General features: G+C 42.3%; 1 protein-coding gene across 1 annotated transcript; it reads right to left on the bottom strand.

The window, feature by feature from the left end:
- Positions 1–278: 278 nt before the first annotated feature.
- On the bottom strand, positions 279–23,638 carry MKRN2 (makorin ring finger protein 2). The gene is made up of 8 exons (XM_084634777.1): positions 23,479–23,638; positions 21,946–22,074; positions 14,997–15,175; positions 13,487–13,794; positions 10,755–10,969; positions 7,925–8,035; positions 1,772–1,916; positions 279–845 (listed from the first exon to the last, which is right to left on the bottom strand). The coding sequence occupies exons 1-8, from the start codon at positions 23,502–23,504 to the stop codon at positions 702–704; spliced, it is 1,257 nt and encodes a 418-aa protein (XP_084490903.1). The 5' UTR covers positions 23,505–23,638; the 3' UTR covers positions 279–701.
- Between the last annotated feature and the right edge of the window lie 44 nt (positions 23,639–23,682).

Raw genomic sequence — 23,682 nt, forward strand, 5'->3', positions numbered from 1 at the left:
TAGTGTCAAAGATTACCCTGCTTATACTTCCCATCATCCTAATTTATTGCTAGGGTTCTTTTTTCAGTTTGTGCAAAATGCAGGATTTCTACTACAATGCAGGTATAGCCCCACCTGCAACCATGTCAGCTCAACTTGAGTCTGTAGATCAGTCCATGGATGAACTTACTGCAGTAAGCACTGTTTTGATGGCATTTCATAAGGTGTGCACATATAATGCCCAAGAAATGGTGGTGGGAACAAGGATGGTTAAAGTGTTCTCTCACCAGGCATCTCTAGTTAGTTCTATGCATTTTTTTTTTTTGACTAGGGCTTTTGCAATAATGTCTTGCGCAAATCAGCCAGGTATGTGTCTTCCTAATGTGATGCACTTTACAATGAGATTATAGGTTAACTTTAACTAGGTTTTATCTGTTCTAGCTATACTCCTAGCACATTTCACTTGAGAGAGACAAGATATTACCTCTCCAATCTCCTAGGCCTAACACAGCAAACAATTAAAGAACTGGGCCCTTGCTGTTTTGGGGGCACAAAATCACCCCCAAAGCTTCCTTCCCCTATACTTTTATTTAATATCCTTTATTATTGTTCGTATACAGGTTCTACAAGAACCTCACTACTTTACACTGCTTGCTATAAAAACCTTCAAGTAAGTAGCTGGACTTGTACAGAAGAAAACAACTTTTGTTCCTTAGTTCTCTTTATTGAGGAGTGGCAGACTCTTGATCTGCCCCAGAGAGGTGCATGAAAAGCTCTCCAAGCTCTGTCACTTCATCTTCAGCATGGGGCATAGTCCTACTTTCTCTGTCTTCAATAAAATCCCAAAGCCGAACAGAATTGAAGAACTGTGAAAACAGAAATAAAAAGGTCAGTTTGAGGCATTCTGAGAATGCATTAGATGTCTGCTTTGGGAAAGACTGTACACTGGTATAACTGCAGTCAGGTCAAAAATACTTTATTTTACTTCTCCCATCAAGTTTTAATGATCAACTTCAGAAAAAAAAAAGGGGGGGGGGAAGACCAGCTCAGGCTACGCCTAAATAAAGGGGTGGGGAATTGTTTCTTACCATTAGCTGGTGGTCATGGTGTGTTGCTCACATATGGAGCAGGCTTTACCTACAGCTTGGGAAGGGGAGATAACACCAGCACTGTTTTCTACACATGAAATGTCAAGTTATTTAGAGAACAGCTCCCCCTCTTATTTTCTTGGTCACCTAGACAGGTGATGTCCAGGCTTAGTTAGCTCATGCCTCTAAGGTTTGTTAGGCCTGCTAATTTCAGCTGTATGTGCACCTGTATAACTCCCTCAGAATGTTTTCTACAATTCTTTGCTGAGTCATGGTCCATTGAGCTGGTCTTAAAACAGATGAAATTAAGAGTTTTTTGTAAGGAGAAGTTAACTCCTGCACATAAGAATATTTTTGCAGCTTAAATGAGGGAGCTGATCCTGCAATACTTCCCCCTGTGTAAATCCCATCAAAGACAATGGGAGATATGGGTAACAGCTACAGGATCAGGAATTTGCTAAAAGATGAGGTTCTGAGTACACAGAGAGAGTTCCCCCACTGAGCTCAGAGGTCTTGAAAAATGTTAAGTATAAAGAAACTCATTCTGGTTTTCAGACAAATTCACAATCAGTGTCAAGTTGGGTGCCTAAAAGGTGTTTTTAGAGCAAAGTTCTTAAATTTGCCTCCGTAGAGAGAAATCATGCCCTTCTATAAAAGGGCAGCTTATATTCAAGTGGGGCTTTCAAGCAAATGAATCTGCTTACCCGCACAGTCCCCTCTGAACTCAGCTGTTTTCGTGGTTTCTCAGGTTCAGCTCGTGTCCCATCAGGGTAAGCATGAAGGTAAAGGCATTTTCCTCCAAATGGGCAGGTTCCCTTTCCTTGTTCAAAATATTTGCAGGCCTTTTTCCTGAAAGAAAGAGTAATAGCTCCTTTAGATGATGGTAAAAACGAAAGCTGTTTCTTGGGGACAGGAGAGTGAACTGAGCAGCTTTTCCAGGGCTATCTACCCATTTTTTAAAATTCCTATGACTCTTCTCCCAGTCAAGCAGGATCAGCTCAATGGTTCCAGAATCAAAAAATACAGTTACTGCAGTGTCTGAAAGGATTTTTTAAAAGCAAAGAGACCTGCTCATCCCTCTGAGGAATACAGTACTGATCTCAGTCCCTGCTGCCCTACATTTAAGCACTCTAATCTTTATCATCATAAAGCAACAAAAAGACTCTTGTTCTAGGTGGTGAAGCCAAGTCATGACACTGCAATGATCACAACAACAGCTGAAGTAGAAAGCTCAGGGGAAGTCAAGTTTACTCCTTCAAAACTAAATAATTATCACATTCAGTTAGTACCTTTGGGGGAGAAAAGAATCCAAAGCACTATTTAACCTTCAGTATAAAATGAAAACAGAAGTTGAGTGTTTTAAATTTATACACATGGTGGGAGGAGGCACTCAGTTTATGAGCTGAATCAATCTCACCAGAAAAGTTAACATAAAACATGCACTTTAACATTGCAACCAGAATAATCCTTCATCTGTGTTTGTAACTTAAGATACCTGCTTTGCTACATAAGAAGTTACATTTCCCAGTAACAGACTAAGACAAAAAGTTGCTCCGATCAGTTTAATGTACTTTATAATTTGGCTAAAGGATAGCTGAAGAACTACATGTCCTTTTATGTACTTCAAGTCTCAGGATTTAACTGAAGTTATGTTATCTATAAATTGGTAACAGGAACATTTCACTACAGACCTACATGAAGTAAAAATGTATGAAAGCAAGTGCAAATTTTAACTTTAATTGGAGAAATGTAGGTTGAAAGTTTGTTTTTTCAAATACCAATGGTTATATACAATCAGCAGTCAGACAGATTAGTGCCAAATCATTTTTCCCCTCTTGTACAACAAAAGAATGGTTTGGGGAAATGTCGCCCTTCACTTTTCCACACTTGTGTGTTTTTCAAAGATCTTTAAACAAACTCCTTTTATGAAGAACAGGAATTGTACTAAAGAGTTCAGCATGCGGAGGAGCTCTACACCTGAACCAACTGAACAGTAGAACTGGTTGAAAAGCCACCATCAAGTGTCCTCCCTCTCCTGCACATTTTTTAAAGCAAAAAGTAGATTAAGAAATTGGAAAAATTTCCACCAGCTTTATTGCTCAGCTGATTCAGGTGAAGCCAGCAGAACAATTTAATGAGCAGCAGACTCTTGACATATAATCTGCAATGGTTTTAAAGTGGTGACACAACTAAGTACTTTGTTGACAATCCTGCTCTTCACAAACAAGCATTCTATTGGAGGAAATCAGAAAAGGAAAACCATGAGAGAAAATAATTTAGATTTACAAAAACAAATATTCATTTATGGTGTAACTCAATTGTTTAAGACCTAACTGTAATATAATGGATTAGGACCAGCTGAACAAGCAGGCTCCATGATACTATATTTAAACAAGCTGTTGTCAAAATTACAAAACAAGCAGAGGTAATAAATATACCTAGTATATTTGGCTTTACAGTAGAAAACTGGCCTTGACTTCCTGCTTTTCATTTTCCAGGACTTGCTGCTTTCTTTTGTTCTACCACTGTTTGGTGTGTGTATGTTTTTTTTTTTAAATAAACTTTTAATGAAGAATGACTCTTAGAGATTGCCTGCTGAGTTCCTTGGCTAAGAAATGGATATTTTCAGTATAAATAACTTATTTTACATTACTAAAACCTATCAGTAAAGTTTACCTGTGTAAACTGATAATGTTTAAGCAAATTTTTCAAAAAGTTATGTTTGATTACCTCTATATTATCTGTAAGAGTTAATTCCTTGAGAAAACTGCTATTGAAGTGATTTACAGCATGAACTTCCAATTGTCTAAGAAGTACCCATCTAACCATGTGTTAAAATGCCTTAATCATATATAGAGAGAGCCAGGCACTACACTTAACCTTGGATTAAGGCTTCAAATATCTATCCTTACTTTTTTATTTTGGAGTGGTGTAGGGGGAACCTGCAGAAGATCTGAAAATTCAAATTAAAGGCAAACAAAAAATGGTAATCCACATAAGCATGCAGGTAAGCTCACTCAACTAATTAAAATGACCTTGCAGTTGAGGTCACCCAAACAGCTTCAGCTCTGGTCCTCTCTCTACCCAAACCAGACACCAGCCTAACTTCAAACAATGTACAGTAACAGCAACTCCAAAAATGGAGATGTGAGCTAATGAATTCTTCTTAGTAGACTGTGCGCTACTGCAGTAGCATTAAACTGAAGTTCACCATCTTCACAACAAATACTTCTTCCTCCTTTAAGAACACACACAGTTGCTAGAAAAAGACTTTTCTTTTAAAAAACTGTTTGAGACTATACCCTGCATGTATACAAAAGGTTCAACTGGAAAACAGTAACAGTTTGAGACTTAGCACAGATATGTAGGTACTGTTTCTTGTCCTACAAACATTAAAATGATCTGCAAATAATCACTTTTACACAATGGGATTCCTGCTTTTTTTTTTTTTAAATGAAGATCTCAAGAATGTGAAGTCTAGTCTTCTCTGGTTTTGATGGTAAACTTCTTGGGGTTCTCAGGATGTAAATTGTGGGCCTACACCTTAACTGCAGGGGCAGCATTTAATCTTTTTCCAGATATTTGCTAGGCACAGCTCTAACATAGATGTTTTAAAGAACTTTAAAAATCCCTTCCCCACTCAGCTTTCAGTTTCCTGTGGCATCAACATTTCAGTGGCTGAGCAAAGAAAGGCCTTACAGTCCAAATGACAGCATTTCTGGAAATGATGTTAAGTAGTGGTTTCTCTAAAGATATGTGAATAGTCCATGCAGTGTTGATATGTTGCTAAAATTAATTTGAACGTAAACAGACAGGTAGTGTCTTTATGCAATTTCTACCAAACACTGTAGTGTTCACCCATTTGAAAGCCTGGAAATTCTAAGTATTACCTAGAATTGGGATACAATTTGTGAAGTTGCTTAAATCCTATTTACTTTTAATGAGACAAACTCTTATGTTACTTTTGAAAATTTTACACTGGGTCTTTTAATAGAAAGCTAGTTAGTTAAAACCTTAAGACCCAATACTACAAGGCAAAGTGCTTACTAACTGAAAAATTCACTGTTTAGGCTGAAATTTCCCACTAGTCCTAGCCCAAAGGTGATTTTTTTGTACAGAAAGTGTGGTTAAAAACTATTCTAGCACTTAAATCACCATGCCATACTTTGGATTATGATCATAATGTCACTGATATTTATGCAGTTATTAATGTTGAAATGGAAAACTCATCCCTGTCATATGGGCAATGTACTGTATTCTTAGGAAGAACAAGATCGAGAAAAAAATTAAAAATAGGCTACTTTTTACATGGTCAGCTCTGCAAAAGACTGCAGGACAGACTAAATCTAAATCAAATATAATCTACCAATCTTACTTTTCCACTTCTATTGCATCAGCATTAAGTTGCATTCTCAACTGTCTACAGAGACCCCTGCTGGAAGTAATAAATAGAAACAGCTATCAAGATTTACTTAATAAATACACGCCATGTCACTGTCTTGCCTATCACTCACTATTTGTACCTTTAAAATGAAATAGCTTTCAAAAGTTTACACTTACATGACTAAGTCCAAAATTTAGCTTCTGCAAAACCAAAAATCAGAGAACTGTTTAACACCTGCAACCCAAATATTACAGATACTAGTGAACGAGTCAGGAGATGATATCCAGTAGTTTCATTTTGTCCAGGCTTAATGAAAGAAAAGTGGTGAAATAGGAAAAAATAAAGAATTTCAAAGAAGTAATAGTCCAAGAAATTAATGCAGGCAAGATTTTGTTCAATGATTTTAACAGCTTGTATTTGGAGAGAGACTTTTTTCATTCCATGCTTACTATTGAAGCTACTCTCATTAAGTTTCACATGTTATTTTATATCAGGATAGAATTTTATGAAGGCAAATCAAAAGTGTGTTTTGGAGCTGTGTGGTTTGTTTATTTTAAATGAGGTGTTAGTACTTCTTTTGAAGTTTCCATTTTAAAAAAGCTCATGATATCTAAAAATCAGATCAGAAACTAAATTTGTTTTTGGCTGTGGCAAGCACTAGTTAGCCTTTGATTCTTTCGGGGTCCATAGTGGCTGGATTTTTTGAATTAGATGAATTTCTTGTGGTCTCTTTACTGGCACAAGAACCTCATGGATTCAGGCAGAACTTCTGATCCTGAAGAGTTATGGACCAGTGAACATGGCATTCCCAGGTTGGCATCACAACTGCTGCATCAGGCATATCTTAGAAAGTCTGTCCAATTATAATCCAGATTTATAGCATTATAGATATCTGGACGAAAACCCATGCATTTACTAAACGCAGAGTAGATAGGGTGTCACAGGAATCTGGCAAAACCTACTGAAATTCCCAGACAAAATTAAGTTAGAGTTGGTCTTAAAGTTAAGCCTCCAGAACCACAGGAAAAATAAATAAATAGCATTCTGTTTTAAACAAATTGAGAAGACAGGAAATTCTAAATTTAAGTTTAATTTAAACACTTTAAAAAGTGTTTAAATTAAATGAATAAAAAAAGGCACTGTTAGTGTCACCCTAATAGCTTAACTCTGCCTACATCTACAGTGAAACACCATCCAAAATCAGAAGACCATCCTATGAGTGAAGACATGTCTTCTGCTATAAAAACAAGACTCATGAGATCAACTCAACACTACCACTTCTAAACTGGATATCTGCCCTCTTGTTATATCAAAGCTAGTAGAAGGGATCTCCTGGGCCACTACTAACAGAGACAGTTAATATTTTCCTGAAAGAATGCAAGCAACCCTTACACAAGTGCCATCACCACCCCTTCTCTAAACTCCCTTTCTTGTGAAAGATGATGCTCCCCCATGCTAGGCGAATTGAACAAGAAGTACCCACGTACTAACATGATGGGTGCTTTGGAAATGTATGTTACGCACTTGTTGACAGTGCCAAGTAAACACCCAGGTTTTTTATGGAACCATTCCAGAACAAGCACTGCAAATAGTGTGTCTCCAGGGGATTAATGCACTTCAGGTAGTGTATCATCACTCAGCTTTTAGCATTCCAAAATGGGTTGAAAATTTACTAGCCCAATACAAAGATTTATTTTACCCACACTTCATATAATGGCAATCAATGATAATGAAAGTAGTAATGATAATTTACCCTCCCATCAAAAAAAACCTCATTTATCACAGGCAAGTGAGCAAGTAGAGGTTTGTTAGGTTGATACAGCACCATCCTTTACTGCATACCTCCAATGGTCTGACCACCAGTCAAGTCTAATTGTTCAATAAAACTTATCACGCATGTAATTATTTTTACATTTGCAGATGGTATTACAACAACAAATCCCTCAACAACTCTGAAGTTTTACTGATTAGAGAAAAAGAAACAAACATCATAAAAGTCAGTTCAGTGACAACTTTGGTTTTTTCCCCTCAACGATACAAGAGTATGATAATCAAAGTAGTTATAGCTGAGTAATAAAAATCAGCAGATGTTATCTAAATGTAGTTTTGGAAAGTGAACAAAAATATCCTCAACAGCCAATTTTGGAAAGTAGAATTATTAACATTCCACCTGGAGCTTGGGGAATTTCTAATTTAATCATGAGGGATATTTTCAGAGGCTATTAGCCTAGCTGAAATGAAAATTAAATTCATGATGTTCAGGGGAAAATCAAAGTTAGATACGAGTTCCTTCAACTACCACTGAAGTCACTGGATATGAATAGTGTGTGTGTGTGTGTACACACAATTACATTCCATAAGGTACGTTTTGTACAGTATTAAAGAAAACATTTTAAAAAGAGGCTACTGAATACCTTGGTCTACAACCTTTTCAGTTTATTTAACAAAAAATAATTATGGCTAGTGAACTTACCCCATTCCCTGCTTAAATGCCTCAATCAGCTTATTTTTCTTGTTTTGGTCTTCTACCCAGTATACGCTAGGAATTACAAACTCTGATGTCACTCGGCACTGTGGGCAGGATCTTAAATGGGTAATGAAAAGAAAATAAGTGTACATACACCTTGCAGAGAATAGATATTTCTCAACAACTAGTCATAAACAGCAAGTGGAGAAAGGGGAATTGGATCTTTCATATTGAAGCATCAAAGCATATCATAGCTGATTACAGTGTATACCTGGGGTGGGTAAACTTTTTGGCCTGAGGGCCACATCTGGGTATGGGAATTGTATGGCAGGCCATGAATGCTCACAAAATTGGGGGTTGAGGTGCAGGAGGGGGTGAGGGCTCCAACTTGGGGGGGGGTGAGGGGGGGCAGGTTCTGGGGTGGGGCCAGAAATGGAGTTCAGGGTGCAGGAGGGGGCTCCAGGCTGGGGCAGGAGGTTGGGATGTGGAAGGGGTGAGGGCTCTGGATGGAGGTGCGAGCTCTGGGCTGAGGCCAGGGATGAGGAGTTTGAGGTGCAGAAGCCAGCTCTGGGTGGAGCAGAGGGGTTTGGAGTATGGGAGGGTGTACGGGCTCTGGGCTGGGAGTGCAAGTTCCAGGGTGGGGCCAGAAATGAGGGGTTCAGCGTGCAGGGGTGAGCTCTGGGAATGAGGGGTTTGAGGTGCAGGAGGGTGCTCTGGGCTGGGACTGAGGCATTCAGAGGACAGGAGGGGGAAATCAGGGCTGAGTCAGGGGGTTGGGGAATGGGAGGAGGGTCAGGGGTGCAGGATCTGGGCAGTGCTTACTCCAAGCAGCTCCTGGAAGCAGCAGCATGTCCCCACTCCAGCTCCTATGCAGAGGTGCGGTGCTGGCCAGGCAGCTCTGCACTCTGCCCCATCCACAGGCACCACCCCTGCAGCTCCAGCTCCCACTGGCCCTGGTTCCCAGCTAATAGGAGTTGCGGGGCAGGGGCAGCATGCGGAGCTCCCTGGCTGCCCCTACGTTTAGGAGCGGGAGGGGGACATGCTGCTGCTTCCGCAAGCTGCACAGTTCCATCGCATGCGTGGAGTGGGTGCAAGCCCCCAAACCCGCTCCCTGGCGAGAACTCAAGGGCTGGATTAAAAGGTCTGAAAGGCTGGACATGGGCTGTAGTTTGCCCACCCCGATGTATACTGTACTTACAAGTTTTTATAAATTAAAGTTTCAACTGAAGTAAACCAGTTCAACCCAATCAGGTTTGGTCTAAACTACAGTTCAATCAGTGATTGAATAGAAAGCATGCTTTTCCTGATCAGTGCAGACCATGATTTTTTCCCTTGAAACCTAAGGTATCCAAACCACATTAGACACTTTTCAGGTACCTCAATCCCTGTTCTGTAAAAGAACTACAGCAGCGAAATAGGGCAAAGGAGAAGATTGATACTTGGCCTGTCTACTAAGATTGCAATAAGCAGTCCAGTTTAACTAGTGGTCTTGTGAGATGGACACGTTCATTAGAACCAGATCAAGAACCCAAGTGATTTCACAGGGAACACCTAACAGCCATCAGATAATTTCTAGTGACAACCAACAAGCTGACAAAAGGCTTTTATGTCCCATTACCAGCCCAATGAACCATCCAGTCTTTCAGCCAGAACTTCTTTTAAGATTATTTCCATTCCCTTTTCCTAATATCTTTTCAGAAGGTTGATGAGGTCACAAGTAGTTTAAGAGTTTCAGATCTACTTTCTGAAAATGCTGAAAACATTTGTCAATATTGGCTCAGGGGGAACGATTGCGAAAACCATTTGGCAGCCTCATTTCCTGTCACAGACTGAGCTTCTCACAGTGAATGCCCATTGGGAGCATTACTCTACTACAAGCAGCTTCCAATATGCTAAATTTCACTGTAGCAAACTCCTTGTGAAGGACATGGGGAATACAACCCACTTCACTATAAGAATGGAAAATATTTTTCAAAAAAAGTTTTCCCTGAGACATCTGTAGTTTTCTAAGGAGTTCCAGGGGAAAAGGCAAGTTTCCTCTTTTGTGGTATCAGTTGGATTCTTACATTTTCCTGTATTTCTATTCTGAAGAGAATCAAGCTTTAAATGCATTTATATAGGAGCTAGAACAGCAGATACGACAAAGGCATTGGCCAAATACAGAATAAATGCATGATCAATAGAGTATCCAAATGAGCGTTCAGCGTGAGCATGACAATAGTTAGAATTTATGTGCAATCCAGTAATTGAATGTGTACAAATAAGGTGACAGCAGTTTTCAATTCTTAACTAAGGCCATGTCTACATTTACCAGAGATCAAGGCTGCTGTGATCGATGCTGCGGGGGTTGATTTAGCGACTCTGGTAAAGATCTGCTAAATGGACAGCAGAGTGCTGTCCAGTTGACTCCAGTATTTCACCGAACGAGTAGAGTAAAATAAGTCAATGGGAGAGCGTCTCCCTTCGACGCAGCGAGGTGTAGACACCGCATTAAGTCGACCTAAGCTACGTCGACTCCAGTTATGTTATTCACGTAGCTGGAGTAGCATAATTTAGGTTGACTTACCACGGTAGCGTATACAAGGCCTAAGATACTGTACCTCCTTGGCACGTGGAGTCAGGATTTTCATCACAATCTCAGTATTGGACACATTAGCATTTTTAGGGCCACAGAATTTCTCTTTGTGAACATACTTAGTTTGATATGAAAGTAATAGCATTGCGTCTAGTCAAAAAGTCTATAGAAGAGAACACCTGAATGACAAGCTACAATAGACAGTGTGATCTGGGTGGACATAAGTCCCACTGGTTGACCACAAAGTTAACATATACTTACTTTATGATTAGATTCTCAAACTGTTTGGCACACCTCCACTGCCGGATGCAGGACAAACAGTAGGTGTGATTGCAATTGGAAAGGATTCCAAACCTTCTCTCCGAGGCCGATGGTTTCTCATACACCACTTCCATGCAGATACTGCATACTTTGTCCTGACTTGCCTGAAAGGCAAAGGCCTTCTCCATCTCGTGTTCAAATGCTGCCATGCACATCTAGGTCATAAAACAGAAGCAAAGAGTTACTTTGGGTCTCTGCCATATTTGCACAAGGCTTCTAGCTTGTAAAACACAAATATCTATGGAAGGCATGTATAAAGAAAAAAAAACATAGTACTAGTACACTTAACTCCGTTAAGAATGTAGTTCATGCTTTTTGTTTTATAAAACATCCCCCAAAAGACGTTAAAAGAGCACTAAGGTTGCAAATTCCAGCCCACAAAAAATGTAGATTGCTGTGCAACCGTAATTCACACCCCTTGAGTATGCATTAGGATACAGCCTTTAATTACATGATCACAATCGTTTTTTTCCACAGGGGACAGGCCTTACTCAGTGCACAGAATTATGGTGCTTACTGAATGAGCAGCTTTCAATATTGTTTTATGCTCGTTCACTGTGTGGCCCCAGGCCTTATTATTGCACACTATTTAAACCCTGATCTGAATACAGAATTATTAATTTCTTTAGGGAGTTTTCTATTAAATTCTTCAGGGAGCTCATCACTATGATATCCGAATGCTTCACGAACATGGATTTATTTTCATAATATTCCTGTGAAGCAAGGTGATATTACTTTTCCCAGGCATTTTGTAACTTTTGAGTGCTTGTCTTTACAACCGTAACATTCTGTTAACAATTTTTTAGATGCAATTTCCTAGATGATTTTTCTTTTTTAATCAATCAAAATGTAGGAATTCCAACACGTGGCATCATATTGACACCCCCATAGGTCATCAGCCAGGCTGGAACCACTGCACAGACCTCAGCCAGTTGAACAACAGAATAAATGATAGAAGCAGTAGGGTTGTCATCCTTTGTGTGGGCCAGCACTAAAGGGGGATGAGGGACGCCAGTGGGTTTCATAAGTATTTGTTGACAACAGAGGAATACTGAGACTCAGGAATCTCAGGTTCCATTCCAGATGCTGAAGGGAACTGTATTCTGGTGGTTACAAACCCTTCTGCCCCTCCCTCCCCCTGAAACCTGAACTCTCATGTCCACCCACAGGCTTTTTTCCAGTCTCCCCATTCTGGCTCCTCATTCCAGTCCCAGCCCCCTTACTCAGCCTATCCTTGTCTCCTACCAGCTGCCAGTACTAATCTACTCCCTCCATCTGCCTGGCCCAGATCCAGCTCATGTCAACTGTGCATTCTAATCATGCTGTTCCCGCATTATGCTGCCTCAATGCCAGCAGAGGGAACACTGAGGAGATAGGTGTTTGTCTTTGGCTCTCATTTCCAGTGCCCCATGCCACAGAAGCACACACTAATTGCTGGGCAAAGGACTGCTCGCCCCTCTCCACACACACACCAGCCCTGGACTGGAGCACACTCACTACAGAAGGAATCTTGGAAGAGTTCAGCTGCCAAACTAACAATTCCTTATTGAATGTGTGCAACATGAGATTTTTTTTTTTCCCCCAAAGGCTTATAACAAACAAATTTACACTCCCCTCCACAGGAACAACAAAACCACATCCTTAAGAAAGGCAAGCTCCCTGCCAAATTCGAAGCCCTTGCTCCAAAGCAGAGGCCCTAGAGAGTCTCAGCAAAACAGTTGTAAGAATTTTTAATAAATTTTCCCCTAATTTCATTCTCTGAAACAGCTGAATCATTTTTGCTAAAATTTTCCAAAAAAAAAAACTAAGCTTGAGGGAAGATACCCAATATGGAAAATTTCAGCCAAACAGTTACAGTTTGGCAAAGTTATAAGCTGCTGAAAACAGGGGCTTATAATGAAAAGTGTTGGGCATTCTTAGCTATATGCAGTGCTACCAGCTCTACCTATAATACAAGTGTATTAAACAGCTTTTACTAACAAAGCTACTGCAAAGCTACTGTATATGCAAGAGAACCAATTGTACTATGAGCAGCTGACTTGCCTCCGATTAACAGATTTGGACGACAAGAGGTACAGAGAGCTCAATATAACTGAAGTGAACTGAGCCCAAAATCCTATCCAAATTGGGACTGGATGGCTCAGGAGAGTAGCAGTGGGATGCAGCACCTTTCCTGACCTCAAATTACAGCTAATATCAGCAGTGACTAGATGTTATCATCTGATTGCACTGTGGTGGACTATGTGAAATGAGTTGGTTGTCTCAGGTCAGCGTGGTCTAGAAGAAGGAGTACAAGTAGAGTTTAGAGAACCTGGTGACCTTTTAGGCATGCTGCAAAAGCCATATGTTTGAGAGGGTTTTTAGAGAGAGTCAAGGGGATTCTTCCCACAATGATGAAAAAGGTGAAAAAGAGTTTCTACAGATGGCTGGCTAAATTCCTGTTGGATGTTTATTTTAATGCAGCTGGTATTTTGTTGTATCGACGACAAGTTTGGGTGACTAGAGCGTTCAATAGGTCTCTCAATTATTTTAAATCTAAATTAAATAAGTATATACACAAATACTCTATAAAGCACTAAAGTTAGCCTGTAACACACAAGTGTCTGTGGGCTTTAGAACAAGCATATTTATATCATGTTTTAGACCCAAGTTTAAATTATGTTAATCTTTACCTTCTCATGAGCCTTCCTCTGCTCTGGGTCAAAGGGATGAAGTACTTGCAATTCACAGATTTCACACACATCTCCATGGAGGTAAAGACACTGGTCACCAAACTGGCATTCCCCAGCTGCTGCATAGGGACATAGCTGCTGTCCATCAGTATAGGAACTTCCAGCCACTGAATCTTCTTCGAGCCCACTGCAAATAGCTTCTAAATACGAATGGGGCTTCACTTCCAGATTATCATTTTTGTCACTGCAACACACTGGATCACTCACGGTACTGAGTCTCACCTGTTCTTCACTCCAACCACATAAATCTTAAAGAAAAAGCATAGTATGTAGCATGAAAGACCACAGGAGCATAAAAACAGCAGTTACCTGCTGAATTATAGTTTCCTTGTTAATAGTTAAACCTTTTCACCTGCAGAGCTTATGTATTTAGCAGCTTCAATCTCCAAATTATCCAGCTTTACAGCCTTAAACTACCCACTGTAAAGCTTGAAGATACCAAGTACAGCATATCATGCATTTTCATCTTAAGTATTATAGAAGCTAAGCTAAAACTGCACAGATTTTCACTTAGAACGTGTTTAAAGTCCTATTTCACATTTTAAGTGATTGAATTCACTCACCACAATTAACACATGGTCCCTCCATTGACCAACTGAATTTTCTATTTTTTGGGATGTGGGGGAGGTTGGCAGGGCGATATGAGGGGTTTTAACTCTGATACCTTCACCTGTTTCCCCTGCCAATAAGCCTTTTGTGAAATTTCAGGTTCCCCTAGATAACAATTGTCAGGCTCCTCTAGATACGAGATCAGCAATCAGAAACCCCAAACTTCCTACACACATTCATTCTCACATCGTCTCCGACACCGTCCACTTCTTCAATTTAAACACAAAGCTATGCCCCTCATACAGAAATAAAACAGCTTATGGTGAAAGGAAAAGCAGAGATTATGGTCTATTTACTATTTCTGTTCTCTGACACTGCTATCCAGCTGGCCTTAGCACAGAGGCCCTGGGTAGGAAGACTGGCCAGCAGAGGAGATCTGGGGCTCTGCAGGGCTGCAACAGGGAGGATTCAGCACTGCAATCTCACAGAGGATTGTGAATGGGGATGCACAGAGGGAGAGGTTTGTGGGGGGGCAGTTGGTGAGACCAGGCTGGGTATGTGTATAGTAAAAGGAGGTCTGGGGCAAGTAGGAGCTCAGTCCCTCTGTGCTGGGGCATCAGCAATGGAAGGGCTCCCTTAATGCTGGTGCCTGAGGGGCATAGGAAGGTCATCAGTGGGATGTGTGGGGCAAAAGTTGACTATTTACATGAGTAAAGTTACTAACATGCATAAATGTTTGTAGGATTATGCCCTATCCATGTTACAAATGCAAACACACCCTTTATAGCCATCACTGAAATGGAAGTGATGAAAAGCAAATAATGGAAAGCAACAGAACTACTGCTAAAAATCAGCAAGCCAGGAAAAGTGAAGAGAACTGACATTAACTGCTCCTACTCACCTCTATCCCTAAGCACTAATGTTCTCTTTTTGCGTTTTCCAGGCTCATGTGTTTTGCTCTTGATTACAGGCATGTTATGCTCTGGCAGAGGGTTAGGGCTGTTGAACGATGGTGAAGAAAGGCTGGGTGGCACAGTACCCACTGCACCACCAGACCCAGATGGTCTGGTGTGATCATACCTAAAAACAGAAAACAATGTAATAAAGTGCCACAAAAACTAAGATCTAGTTCAATGCACAATCATTGTTATTCCAGGAAGCTAACAGTTAATGTGGCAAACTCTTGATTTCCACTAATGAGCCTGTTTATTCAATATATTAGCTTATGGATCATGATTTGTTCAGAGACAATATGGATGATGATAATAATACTTAGGATTTCTACAGCACATTTCAAGGATCTCAAAGCACTTTACAAACATTAAGCCTTACAACAGCCTTGCGAAATGGGATCCACATTTTACACAGAGGTTAAGGCCTACATTTTCAAGTGTCCACTCATTTTGGACAACCTGCTGGATTTTAGCTACTCAGCAGCTTTGAAAATCAAGTCATACGTCTTTCATATTGGGCACGGAAAGAATGAAGAACCCCATGTCGGACTCTTTTGAAAGTGCAGATTTAAATGATTTCTCCAAAGTTGCAAAACAATGCTGAAAGAACAATATTCTTAGAGAGTGTGTTCAATTTAATACTACTATTCCATTACAAAAAGGTTTGCTGACATTTATTCAGATGTGGTAACATCAAAATATTGTGTGCCCTGTCAGTTTATGATCTCTCCTGCTTTGCTAACGGACAGCAGCAGTTACACTGTGCTCTTATTCACACATACAAATATGGTGTATAGATACACACACACACAGATGGATTTTTCAAAAGCACCCAAGATTGGCCTAACTCTGCTCCCACTGAAATCAATGGGAATTTTAGTCTATATGAACATGGTGTTACCTATCAGCTCTGTGTTCTTGGGGAATCAGAGCACAGCCTGACTCACTAAAGACCTTCCCCCCCAATCCCCTGCCAGCCTCTGCTTGAACCAAAGCCAACCAGAGGAAAGACTTACAAAAAGCAATGAAAAGGCAGTGGAAGACACACTTAAACCCCTCAGACAAGGGTGACAGGATTAAGGAAACTCCCCTAGCCTCATTTGCATCTAAGATGGGACAAAGAGGTACCTCCATTAGCATACAGAATGGAGAACAGAGATTCTAAGGCAAGAACTGCACTGAACTATGGGACCAGAAAAGCGGGAAAGCACTGCATGATGGGGAATCTCTGCTCCAGCTGTTAATGAACCCACCCCTGCACACACCCAGCTCAGTAGTTATCAGACCAATTCTAGTAATAAATCCTTTATTGGTATCCAAAACACTGAAGCTGCCTGATTGCACTGTGAGCTCTCTGGAAGGAACACAACCCATAGCCAGGAATAATCTGCTCCTATTGTCTAGCCTGAATAAAACAACTTTGGTATATGCCCTTGAGCCATCAGTTTACCCACAAAGAAATCTAGTGTTCTCCCTTGAACTATTGTTCTTCCCCTACAAAAACTCCTACCCATGCTCAAGTAAATGCTCTGATGCCTGGATCCAAAATCTACATCAGTTCCACTGGGACTTCATCTTCTCCTGACTGATTGTGCTGGGGGCTCTGCCTGTCTCCAGCACTCCAGACCCTCAGCTACCACCACCTGGGAACCCTGATCAATTTAAGCTTCACGGAGTGGTGAGAAGCCAGCTCTCTCTCGGTATAGTCTTCTGACCCTGACTTGTGTGGTCAGTTATAGTTTTCTAAACATAACTTTTGTAACCAAATTTAAATTAGATTTAATATTATAACTGTTTTGTTTGGCGCCTCTTGTAGGATTATTACCTGGCAATAAATAATTTTCATGGTTAAGCTGGTTGTTTCTCTCTCTCTCTCTCTGAGGCAACGCTCCTTGTACCTAAGCTAAAGATTCCTGTAGCACCCAAAAATCCTGTGGGTTACTACCAGAACAATTGTAATGTGAAAGTGTGGATAGGGGCGTGCTGAACTTGGGGCTTATGAGGGTGGCAGCTTGGAAGTGTTGCTCGACCCAGCCCGATGAGTCCCGGGGCATATAAGGGGTCAGCTTGGGAGTGCGGATTAACCTGGTCCTCTCAGATGCGCTCTGTTAACTTGTGTGTGTGTATTCACCTGATTCTGGAGCTGGAAAAACACAGTCCTGGGGAACCTAGGTCCTGTAAGATAGCTCCAATCGGGAGGGAACTTGCAGAAGGGAGAAGTAGAGCTCCGTATGAGAACACAAGTGACAAACAGTACATTGATAGAATTATAGAGTGTCGTCCCCCCACGGAAGAGTAATCCTAATAAATGAGCGTACCCCAAAGCAACGGGCAAATCTGGTAACAATGCACTGATCTAACTCTAAAATATCTTCATTGGGGACAATGGAAGTAGCAGTTCTCCACCTCAGGGTTTTTCTAACAATTATATTTAATTCTCTTCAAGTCTGTCACTCGCTTACATGCTGTCCATTCTTGAGCATACTATGAAATGCCATGAACATCAATAGTGCCATACAAATAATACAGTAATGCACACATGACAGATATTGCAACCACATGTATCTTTAGGGACCATATTATATTAAGGTTATGAACGGTTTATGTATCACTGTGGGCCAGGGATTGTATGCAACTCTTACTCCCGGGGGAATTCTGCACCAAAAAATTAAAAATTCTGTAAATTCTGCATATTTTATGTCTCAAAACAGTATAATCACAACCGTTTCAATTATTTTGATAATTTATTTCAAAATACCTGTCACCAAGTATGTCTGTAACAATACAGACAACAAAAAAGATTCAGAAAATGTTTGACAAATAGATTCCTTGCTAGTCATACTAATACAGAACTCTGAGTAATAAGTCATTTAAACTACAGTATAGAACCTTATTTCCCGCACCCCCTCAGAAGCAGTACAAAGGCTTGGGGGAATCAGGGGTAATGGAGGAGCTGAGGGAAAGAGAAGCAATTGCTAGGAAAGAGCCTGGGTATGAACTTGAAGGGTTTTTGGGTATGGGTAGGAAAAGTATGGTACAGGTTTTTTTGCGGGGTGGGGAGGGAAAGTCCCCCATGCAGACCCTAGCTGCCCTTGCCTCTTCCATTCAGTCAGGCACATCTGCCCCATCCCCATGTGTCCCTGCACCTCCACTCAGACATCCCCTCCCCCAACCCCTATGTGGGCCTGCACCCCCTCCCAGTCCCCATGTGTCTGTGCCCCTACTCAGCCACCCCCATGTCCCCATGTGGTGCTACACCCCTCCCTCCTGTCCCCATGTATCCCTGCACCCCCTCAGCCAGACCCTTCCCCTCATCTCCATGTGTCCTTGCATCCCCTGTCCCCATGTATCTCTGTGCTCCCACTCAGCCATCACCCTTCCCCCGTAGCCATGCACCCCACCACCCCCTCCCGGCCCATGTGGCCCTACACTTCCCTGCCCCCCCCCAGCCCTGTGCCTCCACCCCAGTCTGTCCTCCCCCACTAGTCCTTATGCACCCATCTGACCCCCCCCAGAAGCCCCACACTGTCTGTCTCCCCATATTCCCGACTCCTGACCCACCCCAACTGGCCCTGTGAAAAAGGTAGGCCTCTTCCCTATTGTAGATGGGACTGGCCTGGAGTGGCTGCTCTGTTCTAGAGCCACAGCAACCCTCTGGTGGGCAAAAGGCAGAACTGCAGCAACTTTTCAGCAGAACCTATTTTCCACACAAAAAAATTAAATATGCGCAGCACATGAAATATGCACATGTGCAGTGACACAGAATCCCCCCCAAGAGTAAACTCTGGGGAGGGGGAGGGTTACCATAGTTCTGTCAGAAACTAAAAGCAGTGGATGATTAAAGTAAATCATTCAAGTTGTGGACAAGTCCAGAGAGGTACTAGCCCCCTCAGGAGACCAGACAAAAAGTGTTTTTGGTATAAAAAGGCTGAATTTGAACTTACACCGGGTCTTCTTTCTGATCCAGCAAAAGGACATGAACTTTTGTCCAAGTGGCCCCAATCCTGCTGAAGGACTGGAAGGACTTTGGCTTATAAGGGCCCCCTAAGACTGACAGATGATTCCTGTTACGTTTCATGTGTGTTTAAACCGGTTTGCTGTTTTTATTATGTGTTCTCTGTAATACTTTAACCTTAAGAATAAACCTGCTTGCTTAGAAAGAACAATTTGGATTACTGGTAAATCACACCTGTTATAGTCTTTAGAGAGAAAGCAACACACAAGCACTGGCCTTTAGGCAGACAGGCTTGCTGGGGATATCAGACCATATGGCAGGGAGCTGTGCCTGGTCAAAAGGGAGTAAGACAAGGATCCTTACCCAGAGACTGGTGATGGCAGGAGTCATGAGAGCTGACTTGGCACTCCTATTTCCCCCTCCATGGCCCATTCTAGAGGTGCAGTTTACCCAGTATGATGGCAAATACATAACATTTAAAGAGCAGTTTCAATTATTATTTGCCAAACACCAGATTATGTTGATAGGACCTTTAGATAAAAACTATCATATATTAGTTCAAGGCAGCAACATTAAGGATGCCATGGATATTTTAACTTCTGAATTTTCTGACTTGTGTGACTGATCTCCTTATCCTAACCTAGTACAATCAATTTAAAAAGGTAAACAAATGTAAAAAGTTAGTAGTACACATACTAAAATCTAGAAGGATCTCTTATCTTTGCCAGTTCAGTGCATAAACAAAAGGTTACTCACCTGTAGCCAGAGTTCTTGAAGATGGTCTGGTCATTCACACTCCTATGCCTTGTCAAAGAGAGCTCTATTTCCAGATAACTCCCGAGAGCAAAGATCTCATCTCCCACTGATGTCTTTAGAGGCCATTTGAGCAGTTCTCATCTGTCCCAATTCAGTTGATCTGCTAGGCATGTAGGATTACGGGGTACATGTTATGATGAATGCACCAGTCTCTCACTGCCATAGCTTCCTTGAAAAGCTATGGGGAATGAGCTCTTCCTTGCTTGTTCACATAGTACATTGCGGCCATGTTGTCCATAACAACTTGAACTGCCTTGCCAGTGAGTTAGTCAAGACGCCCAGCAAGTCACCCTCAATTCCAGTATGCTGATATGTAGCATCATCTCCAAGTGACTCCAATGGCTGAACTGCTGGGATGGGGAACCCACTTCATCCATTAAGCTGGAAGTGTTGGAGGGTAGAGTTGCTGATGGTGCTGAGAGACTGAATGTTGCCCCTTTTAAGATGCTAGATCACACCGCATCCACCATAAGAGGGCAGGGAACACTTACTTTGGGAAGGCCAATTTCAAAACATGCTGTATAAAACAGATAGTACTTTGCTAGCCAGTGCTGCAGAGTTTTTGTGAGTGAAGCACAAGGAGTTACACATTGCTGAGGCCATGAGTTCCATCAGTGTGAGAAACAGAATTACTGTCTGGTTGGAGTTCTCTTAAAGTCCGAGCAGAGGAGATTGAATTTTCAGGAATCGTTCCTCTTGAAGGAAGGTTCTTCCTGCTGTAAACCAAACCTTAGGTCTAGGTTCCAAGAATGTTTTTGCATTGTTCACAGATGTCTCCCAAAAGGTACATAGAACGGTGCTGGGCTCTGCTAACAGGAGCCATATTTAGGGCTATACGCTTTTGCGTATGAAAAGCATGCTCCCACTAGGACTGACTCTGGTAACAGTCACCCACAGGGTTTCATTGTGTCTAGAACTAGGATTTGATGGCTTAGGATCCTTCAGTATCAAAGGTTTTGCTTTTACTTCAGGAGCAAAGTACAGTACTTTCAGCAGGATTCACTTTTTATTCTCTGAGAGTTGAGAGCTGACACAGGCCTCTCAGTACTCACAGAACCAGTGGCTATGGAACTGGAGGGTTTATCTGCTAGTGCATCCTGAAGCAGTAAGCTTGGAGCTGATGCTCTTTGCAAGCTATTGGGGTGAAGGTGCTGCAGAATGAGCGCCATGAAGGTGGTCGACCTTCCCACCAAGCGAACTGGACATCACAGATGGGCGTCCGAAGTGGGAAACACAGCAGGACAAGAGGCATACCTCTTAAATCCTACCCACTTCCCCTTTGGGACCACCACAGTATCTGCACACCCACACCAACGTGAGTGAACAAAAAAATTAATTAAAATACTTTATAAAGAAAGCACGCTAACATTTTTAACATTAATGCTAACTTCAAAGTGCTCAGATGCAGGATGGATCAACCTGGAAAGGTTCCTACTGATTAACGGTGCATGAATTGTACTGATATCTGACAACAAGACAATATTTTAATATCTATAGCACCGCTTGTTTAAGGAACTCAAAGCATCTAGTAAGGGGAGATTATCCCTATTTTACACAGAGGTTAAGGCCTAAACTTTGTATTAACAACATTAACATTTCTATCACACAAATCAAGAAATTCAGCATAAAAATTCCACAGCAACCTTAACTCAGTCTCCTTTTTTTCCCACAGCATCCAAATGAATAACAGTTAGGCATAACTCTAGAATTTATTATTATTTGTACTACAGTAGCAGTCAGAGACTCAACTTAAGCCCAAGCCACCACAGTATTCAACACTACAAACATGAGATGACATGGTCTAACAAAAAGGAACTTGCTGTCTTAAAAAGCCCACCACAAAACTTAAGGATAAAAAGCCATATGATCATTACGGTTCATGCAGAGCACAAAGATACAAAACCAGGAAACTGCTGAGTCCCCAATTTATTCATCAGGAGCGCAATGTTTGCCATTCATGTTGGTTTTATAAGCTTTTCATTATCTTACTCTTGTTTATAAACATACCCAATGTATCTTTGTTGCTGTGGTTCCTTTATTTCCTAGAGTGTAAAAACGTATTGTCTGCAATCACCTTTTCTAGTTGTGGGAAAAACACACTATACTAGAAGAGTGGCAATTTTTACCTGCAGCGAGCTCCATAGGCACACTGTCCTTTCTGGTAGTATCTGCAGATAGTAGAGGGTTTGCTTGTAGTTAAGTCATGTGAAAACAAACACCTGCTTCCTTCACGACACACCCCTTGCATATAATACCTGAAGCGATAAATGGTTACAACCACAGAGATCTGTTACATACTGTAAACTAGGACAAACACTTATTTTCTAGAGAAAGGTTTTGAAGAGCATTTTTCTCTCAGTCCTGCCCTTTGTTCTCCATTGCAAGAAAAACCCCAGGTAAAGGATTACACCTGGGGAAAAGCAGTTCTCTTAAATTTCCAGCTAGAGTTATGAGTATAATTAGCCACTTTAATCACATTATGCAACACTTCTGGTTGACACTTTCCTAAAAGGTCCTGCTGGTGAATCACTAAATACTTTTAAATATGTGTAGCTGAAATACATAGATTCTTGGTCACTGAAGACAAATATTTGCTTTTTGCATTTGTTTTTTTTAAAAAAGGTAGCAACAATGAGCACTACAAAACAATTAAGCAGAGCAGAAATACAAGATAAACTATTATATAGTGTTATTTTCAATTCTTCATCCCCATGTAAGTTTTTAAACCAGCAAACAGTATTATAGTAAATTGACAATAACGACACAGTGCAAACACTGGTCTCTCTAACAATTTGTTTTAACGAACTCTGTTCTGCAAGTTGCTCAGAAGATGGCCAGATGCTAAAGGCACAATACGCTGGGAACTAAAACCAAAACAACGAAAAGCACCACTCTGCAAATTCCAGAGGAAAAGACAAATCGTTGACATTAGGGAGAAACAAACCCCAGCCCCGTACGCGTGACGGGTTATTTTGCATCACGTACCTGGGCTTATAGAGCCCGGCAACCTGACAGGACCTGACTACAAGCGTCGGATTCAGTCGAGTCGGGACTGCAAACAACCCGACCCTCTGGGCTCCAGTCCCCTCCTTCGGCCGCTCTGGGCTGGGGTGCTGAAGCGAGCCCGGCTCCGCTCCGCGCCAGCGACAACCGGCCAGCTCGCTCCGAGAAGCGGCGGGGACGCCCGCCCCGCGCCCGCTTGGGAACGCGCTCGTTTGCCCGGCTCGCTGAGGCTGAGGGGCCCGGGCCGACGGGCGCCCGGTACACAGCCGCGTTCGCTGGCCGTTTCCAGGCAGCCCCGTACAGGCCCGCGCGCCGGGCAGCGCGCCTCGCCTCGCCTCGGCTGTCCCGGGGCTCCGGGCCGAGCTCCGGGATCCAGGGCCTGGCGCCGCGCGGCCGGTCGGAACAACGGCAACCCTTGGGCTGGGAAGCGCCATTTCCAGACGCTGCGACACCAGAGCGGGTCGCCCCGGAGCCGGCTCTAGCTGCGGCCCCGCTGGACTCCTGACACGTAGGCCCAGTGGGGCCCCGCACCCAGAGCCGCGGGGCAGCGAACGAGCGAGTCCCGGTGTCTCCAGGCGGCCTGGCACGATAGCGGGGCAGGGGTCAAGGGCCGTGCCGGGACCCGACCCCAGAAGCTGCGTCGCCCCCGCTCTCACCTGCAGGTCACCTCCTTGGTGCTCATGTCTTCGCTCCCCAGCCGCTCCCGCAGGCAACGGACACGCTCCCCCCACGCCGCTCGCTCTTGGTTGGTTCCGCAGAGCCCCGGGTGAGGGGCGGAGCCGCTGGGACTCTCCCCGGACTCCTTCTGAGGGAACTAGCGCCTACTGGGAAACTATTCGCGGGGGACTTAGCCATAGAGA

The sequence above is a fragment of the Lepidochelys olivacea genome (genome assembly GCF_965140295.1).
Source record: "Lepidochelys olivacea isolate rLepOli2 genome assembly, chromosome: 7".
NCBI classification, from domain to species: domain Eukaryota; kingdom Metazoa; phylum Chordata; order Testudines; family Cheloniidae; genus Lepidochelys; species Lepidochelys olivacea.

Bases quoted from the DNA above. Each gene is read 5' to 3' on its own strand.
- MKRN2 (XM_084634777.1), bottom strand. From the start codon at position 23,504: ATGAGCACCAAGGAGGTGACCTGCAG. The intron at 13,795-14,996 runs GTGAGTAGGAGC...TTTTTCTTTAAG, and splicing joins ATTAGTGCTTAGGGATAGAG to ATTTATGTGGTTGGAGTGAA. The intron at 8,036-10,754 runs GTAAGTATATGT...TACCCATTTAAG, and splicing joins TTTGAGAATCTAATCATAAA to ATCCTGCCCACAGTGCCGAG.